The following is a 13,781-nucleotide window of genomic DNA, read 5'->3' as shown; positions in this document are numbered from 1 at the left end:
ACCACATCCCTAGTGCCTCAGGAGACTTCCCACCAAAAGCTGACAATATTAAAATACTATTTTCTTATAACACATTCCAATGTTCCTTAGGGAGGTCTACATAGCCCCCCCCCCCAATTTTTATGGGCAGTATTAGTTTAATTTACCTGCAAATTTTAATTCACATTAGATTTTATATTGTATTTATGGGGTCAAATCTATGGGGGGTTTTGTGTTGTGATTTGCCCTGAGTGTGCTGAGAGAGGGTGGAATAAAAGTTTAAATAATAAATTAAATACAAAAGTCCCTGATCTCATATTCCATGCAAAGCAAATTCTGAGTTTTGTAGGCAACTTTCAGGAAGCTTCCAACTCTGCCCTTGAAGCTCTTCTCTGATTTGGCCTATCTCCCAGCCAATGCCATTCTTCTGGAACTTTCCCCTCCCACCTGAAGAGCTCATGGCTCAACTGCATATTGGATCTTGTGCTAAATAGCCCTTAACCTGACAGAATCAGGGTACTGGACAAGGGTCAATAGTGTAGCCATTTTCTGTAATTCACAGGTACAGATACTAAAGGCAGTTTAATAATTGGGCTCTTAATTATAAAGCAGGGCTTATGCTTTCACAATGAAGCCTCCCAGAAGATGAGCATAATATATTTATCTAAGATAATTATCACTCAAAAACAATGCTAGGTTAAGGAATTGAGGTAGGAAGAAACAGAAGAATATTTAGGAGAACAGTTATTTGAACTAACCATTTTGTCAGCTTTTTGGTGACTACCATTGTATGATTTTATTTTTGTAGGCTTGAATGATAAAAAAAATCCAGGCCATTTAGAATGGGATGATGGAGAAAGTGTCGGTTTCACCAACTGGAGAAAAGGTCCGCCTCATCTTTCAAAAAAAAGAAGGAACTGCGTTTTAGTACAGCAGCAAGGGAAATGGCAAAGAAAGGAATGCAGGAAGGGCAAAGGACACAACTATGTATGCTCCAGGAAACTGTAAAGAAAGCTGACATTCAAACACATTGTGTTGCTTTTCTTGTGTATAGTGATTTTAAAACATATTTATTTGTGAGTGCCAGAACAACTCAAAATGAGGGGACAGGTGATCTAACTGTAGTAAGTTTGTAACTAATCTGTTTGTCTTTAAGGTGCCACAAGATTCCTTGTTTTGTTCCATAGAAGATGGATGAAATGAGGTTTTGCGTTACCCTTCACCTCTCTTTTTCCAGTGTTTGCAATTATTGAGTATAATAAACTCCTTGAGAGGAACTGTTGGGTGGTCATGGACCAGAAGCTTTCCTGAACAGGACATTGTACTCCAACTATGTGACCATGGTTGGAGTCTTAATTTTAACAGGACATATACAAAAATACATGGTGCTGGTCTCAGCCATTCCTAAGCTTGAAGTAGAAAGTAAAATTGACACCACCAACCCCCACACACACATGCATAAATCTTTGCAGTGTCTTAGAGTGCTGGAGGACGGAAACAAGAAAATTGTGACTTCTTTTGAAACCGCCACCAAAAATGACTGTGTTTGTACAGTAGTGGTGAGGTTAGCCCTGGCGATTTTAGATGATTTTTATACTTTAAATTCTTATAATGATTTGAAATTAAATTTATGAATGTTCTTTCTGTTTCAAACCCAGTTATGGATATTGCTCAGATGGTAAGTCTGAACATCATTATATGTCTGACCTGTCTACCAACTTCAGTAGATTTCAGCTTTAAAGAATCCTGGCAGAATTATTCAAATTTGCTCTTTGTCTCCATTATACCTGTCAATAAACCCAAAGTCTTGTTTGCCAAATACATTTCTGCCTCAGGGATTTTTCATATGTAGTACCCCTCTCTCCCTCTCTATAATTCCCCCCACCCACCCGCACACACCGATAAAATTAGGCATATATAACAATTTTACAATGGCCTGTGGATATCTGATCCTTGAAGCTTACATTTTACATTTTTTTCTTCTCCTCACTATGCCAAGGTCAACAAAGAATGTAGCCAATGGGAACTCAATGGCAAAACCCCATGACAGACTTCTGGATATTGGACAGATACCTGGCTTATACAGATGAAAAGGTTGTGCAGCCATATAAAGATGACACAGACTATCACAGGGTTAGCGGTCTCATGTTCATAAGTATCATCCATCTACACAATAATGCAAAATAAGTCTCTGAGTAGTAAATTTGTGATCTGATCATTGTGGAACTTTGGAATAATATAAATATTCTGATCTTTTCCGCAAATAGGATAGTCATTCCTGATGAACTAGAGAAATAGGAGGGTGGTGGGGTAGGGGAGGAAATGAGAAAAACATTATAAATATCTCAACAAGTCATCAAGTTATTAATAATTACTAGTCTATAACTCCAAAAGACTGCTAGTAGTCCATTAGAAACAAAATGTGATTTTGCAGAAGAAAACTCATTTTTCACATTGGCATTGATAAATATTATTATTATTATTATTATTGAATTTATTTCCCGCCACTCCCTTGCATAAATATGTGACAAGGATTATTCAAACAAATCAGGCTCTTATAAATTATATGTACGTTTTCCCTTTAGGAACATTTGAAGTGAGAGGGTTTTATATATATCCTGAATGCTGAAGATAATGATATGCTTATCACAGTGAGGTTTTGCTTTATCTGAATGCTAAAAACCTGGTGCTAATCAAAATTTGTACTTCAAATTCCATTCTATAAACACTATATCTATGGTAATGGCTATATATGTACATTTATAATAAAAGAATATTATAAATCATGAAAACTTGTGGGAGTGTTGTTGTTGCCCTCTAAGAGTTGGTGTCACTGTTTCTTTGAGACATTTCTTTGTCTCATATCGCTAATGACTATAACAGTGGTTGCTTCTCTCCTGGAAAGTGAAGTAGAGGTCTGGAGGGCTTGGGTAGTGACTGAGTAGGAAAGAGATCCTGCATTGTGCAGGGGGTTGGACTAGATGATCCTGGAGATCCCAAATCTAGGATTCTATGATGATATCTGAGTTGTAGTGGATAGTTTGATGGAAATAATAGCTCATTGATTAGCAATGGTGAAAAAGTCAGATTCTATGCCAGGGATTATTAGGAAAATAACTGAAAATGAACTGGCTGTAACATGATGTCATTGTATATATGTATGGCATAACCCCATCTGGAATACTGTTTTGCTGTCCTAGTCACCATATCTCAGAAAAGATATTCTAGAGCTGGGAAAGATGCAGAAGAGGGTAACCAGAATCATTAAGGATTTAAGCATTTCCACAAAGAAAGACTAAACAGCCAGTTTATTTCAGCTTCGAGAAAAGATGGAAGGGGTCATGATAGAGGCTTATTCAGGGGCTGGAGAAAGTGAATAGAAAGAGTTTGAACATGGGGGCATCTGTACAAAGAAACAACAGTGCGGTGTCTCTGATCGATGAGCTCTGTGCCTGCTGCTCATATCCCTGTATGCTGTCTACTCCTCCTAGATCACAGTTCCATAAACTCCTTAGAGTAAATTGCTGCTGAGCTAGGTTCCCCCTGCCTCTGTACTCCCTGTGCTGGATCTTAGAAAGCACAGATGCCTCCTGCTTTTAGGCAGTGGATCTTCCCTACCTACCTTGTCCCATCTTCTTCCTGTCCCCCACCCACAAGGTATTGCTGAGAGTCATGGTATTCCCATGGATAATTTTTTTTTCCTAAGGACTGTGGAGAGATGAATGAATAAAGAGCCTGGTGGGAGTTTTCCTCCATACTAAAGAGTCTTTCTCCAATGAAAGACGCATTTAATCTATTGGAAGAGACTCTTCCTCCAGAAAAAGGTGACTCTGGCTTGTGGATGTTAGCAGAGCAGAGTGGTAGGATGCAAGCCATTTTTTAAAAAATACCGAGGGATTTGAGCCTGCTGAAATCCATGTGGTGTCTGGAGATCTCCTGCTGTTACAATTGATCTCCTGATGACAAAGATCAATTCTCCGGAGGAAAATGGCTGCTTTTGAGCTAGACTCTATGACATTTTACCCAGATGTGGGCCCTCCCCTTCCCAACCCCCCCCCCTCCAGGCTCCCAAATCTTCAGGTATTTCCCTGCCCGAAGATGGTATTCCTGAGAATGACCCTTAAATTTCAACTCATGCAAATACCCAATTACTAGAGGAATATGAAAACCATGTTCTCCTGTCTCTCAATGTGAGACTTGAAGAGTACTTTGAAGCAGTTTAGGTACTTCCAAGCATCCCAAAAGCTGAAGTTTGATACATTAACTGAGACATTCTGAGAGGGATTCACAGAACTAGGAAGCAAGAAGAGGCTTCTTGGCTGCCTAGAAAGCTGACTTTTCACATTGCCAAAGATATGCCGATTAACAGAGGTGTCCTCAGATGCTTGCTCTTAATGAAATGGGCTCTAATCCACAAAAGTTTATCCGGCAAACAGTTCTGTTTAATGTTTCTCAGGATTTCTTTTTTGTTTGTGCTGTAGCAGACGGCCACAGCTAACTCTCTGGAAGAATTTATTTTATATTCCAAGGGCATTTTGGACAAGCAGCCTGAAAGGTCACAATTTTGTAATGAAAGAAAAGTCAATGGATTTTACTGGTCTGAAATAATATACTTTAAATTCAATCTAAAAATGCAGTGTTATTACTGATAACATGATGGGCACCAAATTTTGAATAGGCTTCTGAATCAAGATTATCTTTCAGTAAATCTGCCTTTTGATTCACTTAATTGCATTCCCTGTGTAAACAGCTGTTTGTGTATTCATAATGCCATTTGCTGTTCCCAGGCATTCTGTTTGTTTTTCCAGTTTGCCCCCTTCTCTTTTCTGTGTTTCCTAACTAGAATCCTGTTTACTCACACCAATCCATAGCCCTATTCTGTTGAAATAATGCTTTTGGACAGCCCCAACACTGGGCAGCCCACAGAAACCGGGTTGTAATCTGTCAGTGGGGGGGGGGGGGAGGGGGGCTTTCAAAATGTAGTCATTTCTGTATTTTGCACCTAGCCTTAAATATGCCATTATTCATGTAAGTTTTTTTCTCTGTATCAAATAATTGAGGATCACGCTTCATGAGACAAAGTCCATGAAAACTTATGCAATAAAAACATGGGATTCCCCACTGTTTTTGTTAGACTAAACAACTTGCTATTTGAATACATACCTGGTCTACACTGATCTCTGCCTCCATCTCTGCTCTTTCGTTTCTGTCAAATCTTACATGCAAGGACAGGGACCTTTCTTGTTGTACACTGTGAAAGGCTGGGCACATTGACAGAACTATATAAATGCAAAATGATATTATGATATTTACCTTACATCATGTACTTGAAATAATGAACAGTTTAAACAGCTATATAGGTCACAGATTTATTGAGATTTTTACAAATAAGTCAACACCTGTCTGAAAAAGATTTCCCCATCAACTACAACATATACTCTTAGTCTATTCCTCTTTAAAACTGAACTTGTTTCTCTTTTTAAACAACCTGCAGGTAGGGAATGAAGTATGACAGATTGTGCTGGAAGCCAAAGGGAGACGTGTGGCACTTGAACAGATTCATTAAGTCACCACATCATCAGAGGGAAGGGACTCCAATCCACAAAAGATTATACTTGGACAAGGCTATTCACCTTTAAGTTGCCACCTTTATTGCAATACCCTAACACAGCTGCCCTACTTGAGAATGTATCAGAGTACTAATACACATTTAGAAAATTTCCACAGTTCCTAGACAGCTCCTAAACAATTTAGCCAAACACTGGAAAGCACCCCTGCCTGAGAAACAGATCCTACTTCAGATAATGCATTTTGAATACACATTCTCCAAAAGCTGAATAAGGTTGAGATACTTACAATACTCTTACCATAATCACAACCTGCAGTTAATGAGCATCACCTACTAGTCTCATGTTTTGACCCTCCCTCTTCACCTTCTTGTAAACATCCCGGTTAGACTCTAAAACCATGGACTTTGTATAAATACAGAAGCCTGCCTTCAAACCATTTCTGAAGCTGTAAGACATTGAGGGGGAAAGGAGTACCCCACCCCAAAGGCCAGCATTATGCTTTTGCTACTGATTCAGATGCTGCTGATTCCATGCCTTGGAAGAAGGGAGCAAACAGAAGAGCTACAGAAGAAAAGGGAAGAAATTATTCTACAACTTTCAAGTCAAGATTTCCTAATGGAAGATGTAGCAGGTAATAAGAGTGCTTTGGAACTTGATGTGTTTGGGGCAAACTCATTGGCAGAGATGGAATACCAAAGGCCCAACTTTGTTTTTCCATATACAGATGCCACTCAAGAAGTTGGAAGCTGGACTTCCACACCTGAGTCTCCCCATTCACAGGACGCAAAAAGCCTATCTTCTCATCCACACAGCAAAAGGGAGGCAGATTCAAACTTCAGGAAAGATGCCAAAAGATTCTGGGACCTTTTCATGTTGAAAACCAAGTCAAGATCTGAAGAAGTTGTCCTTCCCATCAAGACCAATGAGATGTATGAGGAGACTTGCAGCACTCTGCCATTTTCTCAGGTAAAAGAAATTAAACAGAATATTTTGTCAAACGTTTTAAACAATCAGCAATGAAGTACTACTGCTATTCATAAGCTTGTATTGCACTTTTAATTTAATTTGCAAAATGTTTTTCCCTAACAGCAACTCTGTGTGTTAAGTTGCTAATTCCTCAATTTTACTCATTGGAAATCATAGTCAGAATATGTTGTTGCTGATAGCTTCTTTAACAATCCATGCTAGAAATTAAAATGTTACTTGGAGGTGCTGCAAGTCTTGGAGCCAGACAGCCTGCAGCTTTTGGCAACAATATTAGATCAAAATAGCTTTTGTACTTGCGCTGCTGAGGTCACAAACACTTGAGGGCATGTAAATATTTAAAATGGAGCATTGGTGAAAGTTGCTGTAAGCACACCAAGAGTAAAAGTTTCCTTAGAAATCTCTGTTCAAGGATCTGGATTAAACAACTCAAAAGTGAGAACACAACTAGAGTTTTATGTATGTTAGAGTCTCCTACACTGAAGGAACAATATTAACACGTGCCTGGTTATCAATCCTAAAATATGTATGAACAGAACTTTCTTCTAAGCATGACTAAAGGGAAAGTTCCTTAAAAAAGAAAAAAAATCACAAACATACAACAGCTAAACATACAACAGGTGAAACTTTTTCTTCTCCACCCACACTGCCAAATTGTGATACTGGCAGAGGTAGTCAAACTGCGGCCCTCCAGATGTCCATGGACTACAATTCCCATGAGCCCTTGCCAGCAAATACTGGCTCATGGGAATTGTAGTCCATGGACTTCTGGAGGTTAAGTACATAAGCTGTGAATTGCAAAGTCACTGGACAGACTGAAGCTGACCCCTATTTCTTACTCCCATCTATATAACAGTACTGGCCTTCCTTATAGGACTGGTCTAAAGGATTATTCATACTTTAAAAAAAAAATCAGCATTTAACCATTCAATAACCATTCAGAAATGTCATATGATCAGCAGCATGTCAGGCTTCAAAGGGAATCTTGGACTTAATTAATTATAGGCAGCCTAACAGTTGATCCATTTTTAAAAACACAGAAGATTTGGATCTTTATGGCGACAGATGTGAAGTACTACTCCCCTTCAGTTTTCAGAGCACTCATTGCTCCTCTGTACCAGTAGCCTTCTGTGCAACCTGATAACTCATTTACACTAGCATTGCCTAACCTAATTCAGTCTACAAAACTTCACTCCATTTTAAGATTTACCATAGGGTCTGCAAGTTGGGGCCCCAATATCTTCTTCTCTGAACATTCATCCCCTTTATTTTGAAGGAGAGTTCTGATTTACTTGAAAAATTGCCCACTACTTAGTAACATTTCAGTTGTTCCTGAAAATGTATTACTTAGTGCTGTGTGTGTGTGTTTGGTTTCTAACCAAATGTCTTAATGAGTGGTTTAATGGGCGTGTTCTTTCTTGCAGAACATTGTATATGAGAATTGTGAAACAGTGGTGGTGCAAAACAACTTATGCTTTGGGAAATGCAGTTCCTTCCACGTCCCCGGTCCTGAAGATCGGCTTTATAGCTTCTGTTCCCACTGCTTGCCCACCAAGTTTTCCATGAGACGTCTGAGGATGAACTGTACCAGGGCTGCTCCTCTATTCAAGGTAGTTATGATTGTAGAAGAATGCAAGTGTGAGGTTCAGAGGATTAAGGACCCTGAGATAGGATTCTTACACTCAGATGTCCATGCAAAGGTATATGAACACAATTGATCTTTTCAAAGCCATCTTTAGCTTTATCATTGGCAAGCAGAGACAAGATACTCATTATACATTCCATCCTGTTTTCATAAAATCTGATGCCTGATGTATGTCTTGTACAAAATGGACAGTGTTTGAAATAGCTATTGCTGAACATGCTCTTCTACACTCAGAAAGTCGGGTGGGTCTTCATTGTTACATATCACTTCATGTTTCTCAGATATGGACTAAACAAAATTAGGCATCCTGACTCCATGGATGTTTTGTTGTTTGTTCATTGGCAAGGCATATCCTGTGCCTTATACCTTCACTCACAGCTACTTTACCTGAATGCATGAACCATGTACCACCCTGGACATTTCTGTTTACATATTACTCACTTTTTGTCATATGGTACTACCCAAATATTCAAATGGAAATATTACTAAATAATGGAGAAAAATCAGAATTGTGACCTGTCATTGGTGGACCAACCTTAATCATAATGTTAAAAACAGATAAAGTTAACAGGATTTTGTCATATTGCAGGTAGCGGAACAAGCATGCTGTTTAGCCATTTTTATTAATTTACCTTTTAGTAGAATTTAATTTTAATGTAACTCAATCATGCTTTATCATTGCAACCCTGTACTCACATGTACATAGAAATCCATTTTGTTCTATGGAACTCTCCCAATCATGTTTTCTTGACTCCTGATGTGTGCCATTGGAGCTACTCCAGGGTCAATGGAGGTCTTGCAGATTAGCGATCCCCAACCTGTGGGCTTCGGACCACATGTGGTCCTTCGACTAATTGGAGGTGGGCCCCAAAGGACGCCTTCTCCCCCCCCCCAGCCCTTTACTTCATCCCCCCAGCCCTTTAAAACACACTTCATTGTTGTGGCGTGTCTGTATCTTATTTTGAAGGGATGTTTAAACATTACAATAGTGATCAGAGAGCGCTAGGGCAGTGGTTGAGAGTAGAGGAGTAAACTACCCCCCCCCCACCGGGCCTCAGTAAAAGGCGTTGAGTGGTCCCCGGTGAGTGGTCCCCGGCATTGAGTGGTCCCCGGTGATAAAAAGGTTGGGGACCACTGTTGCAGATGATGGATTCACTCCCAAGTACTTAAAGCAGCATCTCCCCCTCCCCTGTGCTACTTGTTTTTGTGGACCCCACTTAATTACATGGGCATCCTATTAGACATGTATTGGGAAGGAGAATCAACAGAAATCACTTCCCACGAAGTCCAAGGTAATATCTCTTCTATGATAAAGTATCTTCATTACCAAATTGCATTTTATTAACTGTTTAAAAAGAGGGAAGATAGCTATCCATTTCAAACAGACACCCCACACCAAATAATTGTCGTTATATCTTCTTTATATCTTCATATGCCCGAGAAAAGAAGCTTCAGGACAATGTTCTAACCTCCTATTGCAAAATAAAAAAACAACCAAAAAAGTATTTAAAAGTCCAGATCAGAGAGAATCCTCAGTGTGCCTGGCTAGTTGGATTGGACCCTATGTGTGAATTTTCTCCATTTAGAATGGAGGTGTAAAGAGAAAACAACAGCTGTAGTAATTGTTAATTAGATTAGTGCCTTAGCTTTTGGGGGTGAGTGTTTAATTAACCCAGCAATGATCAGCTGCATGTAATTAACACTGTATTCTGTTATATCAAGGATGTGTTAATTGGATCTGATTTTCAGAGTCAACTTCCACATTTAGAGCATGTGACCAGGTGCTAACGGAATATTGCTCCAAAAAGGAATGGGGGGAAAAATACAGCCAGAGGATATGGGTCCTATATAGACCCCAGAGATTTGAATACTGTGACAATAGAAACACAACACAATTAGAGTCCACTAGCACCTTTAAGACCAACAAAGATTTATTTAAGGTGCGAGCTTTTGAGTGCATGCACTCTTCTTCAGACAGAAGGGGAAAACTGTTTCTGAAAGTTCCCTATTTATTTTGATTTGTGATAAGCTTTTATTCTAATTTACAATGTTTCTCAGGGATTCCCCTAATTGGGAGGGGGGGGGCTTAACAAGTGTTCACTTATTGATACACTGTATCTTATGCATTTTCTCCATTGCATCAGACCAACATGACTACCCACCAGAATCTATATTCTTCTAAAGACTGTTATCTTTTAAAGGCTATTTTATCTGCGGTTAATAGTCAATCTGTAGAATGCATTTTTACCATTCATATGCAAAATCACATTAATTGGTACAAAAAACCTGACCAGATTCACAGACATGCCAGTAAAAGTATCTTAACAATACACAAAGTGTTGTCAGCTTGTTGTTAGGCCAGAATCCCATAGACATGGGTGGGAACCAGCTGAAATAACAGCGCTGAAGTCTACAGCTCTCTTTTGTAAGCACAGCCTTCTTTGAATGACATTCAACATCTGGATTTTCAAACAACTGGTGCTGAAAAAATCTAGTCCATGTCAATTTAATTGTAGTGGGCTGCTAAGAATATGACATCATCTGCCAGCAAAATTAACAAACTTTCTGAACAAATGGAAGCTTCATTTCCAGTGAGTTTGTCAAGCTCTCAGTCACATCAAGGAACTATTTAAAATATGGTCGCTTGTCCATCATCTACATGATTTGGGTTAATCTACAGGGGCTTCAATGCATGAAGGATATGACTTTGACAACTGATAAGTTAATTAGCTTGCTTCTGTATTTCTTCACCTCCTTATAGTTGTATGTCTGACACTTGTTTACAATAGTGATATTCATTTAATAGGTGGGCATTTCCCCACAGATGGGTACTGACCAGAAAATGGGGCACAGGTTCTTGCCATTTTATTGATTTGTGCCTACTCAAGTGGGTCACCATCCCTTCTCCTCATTCCCAGAATAAGAAAATGTAAAGAAGCCCCAAGTTCACTGACTGAGCTATCTCAACAAAAGAAATATATTAATATATATGTGTCACATAATGCAAAAACATACATATAATCCTCACTGAAGTTAAACTGTAACCAATCCTGTAAAAACATGGGGTTGGAGCCAAATGTTCCATTCTGCCAGCGTAAAGGCATTTCAGAGGGTGGGGAGGGGATGTATTTGCTGAGTCCTTCCTCCCACTACAGAACCCCACTTTGCCCCTTTCCTTGACCCCAGGAGTAGAATTCCAGAAGGGCTCAGTGGGCTAAAGCAGGAGCAGGAAAAGGCTTTGCACCCCTTAGAATGATTCGGATCTAAACTATAAACGGATTTCCACATGAAGAAGACAATGCCCTGGAGGATTTCCTTATGCAGCAGTCAGATCAGGGGACAACAGGGCCACTGTTTCCAATGACACCTTTTCCCAAAAATATACTTTGAAGTGTGCATTGAGTGCTATTTCTCAAAGAGATGGGAGTGCACTGCAGAGTCCTGCTGCATGCCTGCATCACATGTCATTTGCAGAGTGTATGTGTGCTGTCATCCAACCTTCCCATGGATTTTCACTGAATACACATCTTCATAGTGAAATGCAGATGTATCCCCTCCCGCCCACCCCACCCCCCTGAATTTCAATGCAATATTGGCATGCATATTAAAGTGTGTGTCAATGCAAAGTGGAGATTCTGGTTTACAGCTGATACCTGTATTGGGATGGTGGAGACCTGCATTAGCATAACAAAATTCTGCTTGGCAGGAAAGCCCTTATAGACTACACTGAGCAATCCCTTCCCTTGCAGGCTGCCTCCATAAGAGAGCATCAGCTGCTACTGCACATGGCATGATTTTAGCATGCTGATTTAATATTTACAGAGCGCCAATAAAATTTTTATGATGACAGCTGGTGGTTCCTGTGGTAATTTATAAACAACAACATAGCAGAGACATCGGGGAACTCCAAGGAAGATTCTGCAAGGCTGTACAATACTTAAAAATCTCAGATACAAGGTTGTTGGTTTTTCCCCTGAGATTACCAGTCTTGTGGGCTTGTATTTATTATTTTAGAAGCACTGAGATAGTTGAATTTAGGGAGCAGAGCAGAAAATGTTGCTGGTGCCCTCTCTGCAGATTATCTTCCATACATTTCATATAGAGTTTTTTAATAACTTTATAGATCTTTAATTTATAACTTCATAGAACTATATAGATTGTTGATATTAAGAAAAAAATAGCTCTGGGGAGGAAAACAGCTCTTTCCCACATTACTACTTTTTAAGTGTGTTTCTGCAACATATCCAACATTTCTGCATGGTGAAGAAACCTGTTTTTAGAGGACATGTCCTCTTTGTTGCGTGTCTGTCCTCTTTGGGGGTCTTAAAAAAACAACAATGAAAATGTCCTATTTGGGGTTTGGAGATACAAATATCTCTAGTTAGTATAATTTATCACAGCTTAAATAGTAAAACATTTAAAATTTGACATAGTAATGACTTGTTTGAAGTAGTCATTCAGGAAATAAGTCCCCTTTTTTGTTTTTGAAAATATAACCCTATCACGTAAACTTCAAGATTTTACTTTTCTTCATGGAGCAATTGTGCCGGCAATTGTACAGGGCAATAGGTCCCCTGTCTCATACTCAGATTGCTAAACTCAGTTGCTGGCAAATGAAGACTGCCGCCACTGCAACATCATTGCCATGTATCTTTTGTGGTGGGTAGATTTTCTCATCGTGAATAATATCATGGGCCCCTATTAGCTACTGCATGTAACACTACAATGAGACATATCATAAGACACTCACATGACCCTCAAAGCTGGTCTACCAAGGTCAACACTGTCTACTCTGACTGGCAGTGGCACTCTAGTCTCAGTTGGGGGTCTTTCAAATCACCTGCTACCTGACCCTAACATCGCACCTTTGGCCCAAATCAGCCTCATATCTGGATGCTTTTCAGTAATGCTGAAGACAAGACACTCACTAATCTTTGGTGTCCTATATGGTTTGGTCCTTGCTTTCTGCTCATGGTTGCATTGTATGGCAAGGAGAGATGACATAGCAGATGCTGCCTATTATTATTACTACTACTATTACTACTATTATTATTATTATTTGATTTATTTCCCACCATGAGAGTTGGGTAAGGGTGACATTTGCCCTAATCCGCTTGCCCTACATAACTTGGCATGCCAACAAAATTTCCTGCATCCAGCAAGCAACCTGCAATTCCCTTTCCCAGAGGGACACAATTATTTCTTCCAAAGTCTACAGCACGGCTTGTTAGTATGTCAGCATATGGAAACAAAGTATTTGCCCCTGGGTCTACATGTAGCACTCACCTGGATACAACGCAATCTATATAGCATCATGTGCCCAAGGCAGCAATGTTTTAAAACATGGTTTGAAAAGCAAGTCATATCAATGTAACACTCCTCAAGAGCAAGACTTGAGTGTGATTCTGCTGACTGGTAAATGCCCCTGTTGATTCCAATTCTGCTGGGTCATTCTCTCTCTAGTCCTCCATTCTTTCAACATTCTTGAAGTATAGACCAGGCAGCTGAACCCGTAAAAAGTTCTAAACTATGGCCAGAGCAATGAGTGCTTGACACAGGGAAGTAGTTTTCAAAAGTTTCCTTTGGTATCACATGTTCACTAA

General features: G+C 39.5%; 2 protein-coding genes across 7 annotated transcripts in view; both read left to right on the top strand.

Annotated features, from left to right (window-relative positions):
- The window catches only part of FREM1 (FRAS1 related extracellular matrix 1), a 102,217-nt gene extending 99,460 nt beyond the window's left edge, over positions 1 to 2,757 (top strand). For all 5 annotated transcript variants that reach the window (XM_077345089.1, XM_077345091.1, XM_077345090.1 and 2 more), the window contains one exon: positions 788 to 2,757. In XM_077345089.1, the coding sequence (XP_077201204.1) occupies positions 788 to 987 (200 nt within the window). In that variant the 3' untranslated portion in view covers positions 988 to 2,757. The remainder of the gene's footprint in view (positions 1 to 787) is intronic.
- A 3,084-nt stretch (positions 2,758 to 5,841) lies between these two features.
- Positions 5,842 to 11,685, top strand: CER1 (cerberus 1, DAN family BMP antagonist). 2 transcript variants are annotated; one of them, XM_077345087.1, is made up of 3 exons: positions 5,853 to 6,180; positions 6,274 to 6,515; positions 7,958 to 11,683. In XM_077345087.1, the coding sequence occupies exons 1-3, from the start codon at positions 6,045 to 6,047 to the stop codon at positions 8,249 to 8,251; spliced, it is 672 nt and encodes a 223-aa protein (XP_077201202.1). In that variant the 5' UTR covers positions 5,853 to 6,044; the 3' UTR covers positions 8,252 to 11,683. The 2 variants fall into 2 exon arrangements, with proteins under 2 accessions (XP_077201201.1, XP_077201202.1); XM_077345086.1 differs by having other exon boundaries at positions 5,842 to 6,515; positions 7,958 to 11,685.
- The last annotated feature ends 2,096 nt before the right edge of the window (positions 11,686 to 13,781 follow it).

This window comes from Paroedura picta, chromosome 7 (assembly GCF_049243985.1).
Source record: "Paroedura picta isolate Pp20150507F chromosome 7, Ppicta_v3.0, whole genome shotgun sequence".
Taxonomy (NCBI): Eukaryota; Metazoa; Chordata; class Lepidosauria; order Squamata; family Gekkonidae; genus Paroedura; species Paroedura picta.
Note: the sequence above shows the minus strand (reverse complement) of the source record. Positions and strands in the feature narration are given on the sequence as shown.

What these genes read in the sequence shown, in the direction of transcription:
- CER1 (XM_077345086.1), top strand. Translation starts at nt 6,045, where the DNA reads ATGCTTTTGCTACTGATTCAGATGCTGCTGATTCCATGCCTTGGAAGA. An exon ending in GCACTCTGCCATTTTCTCAG is followed by an intron (nt 6,516 to 7,957) that starts GTAAAAGAAATT and finishes TCTTTCTTGCAG; the next exon opens with AACATTGTATATGAGAATTG.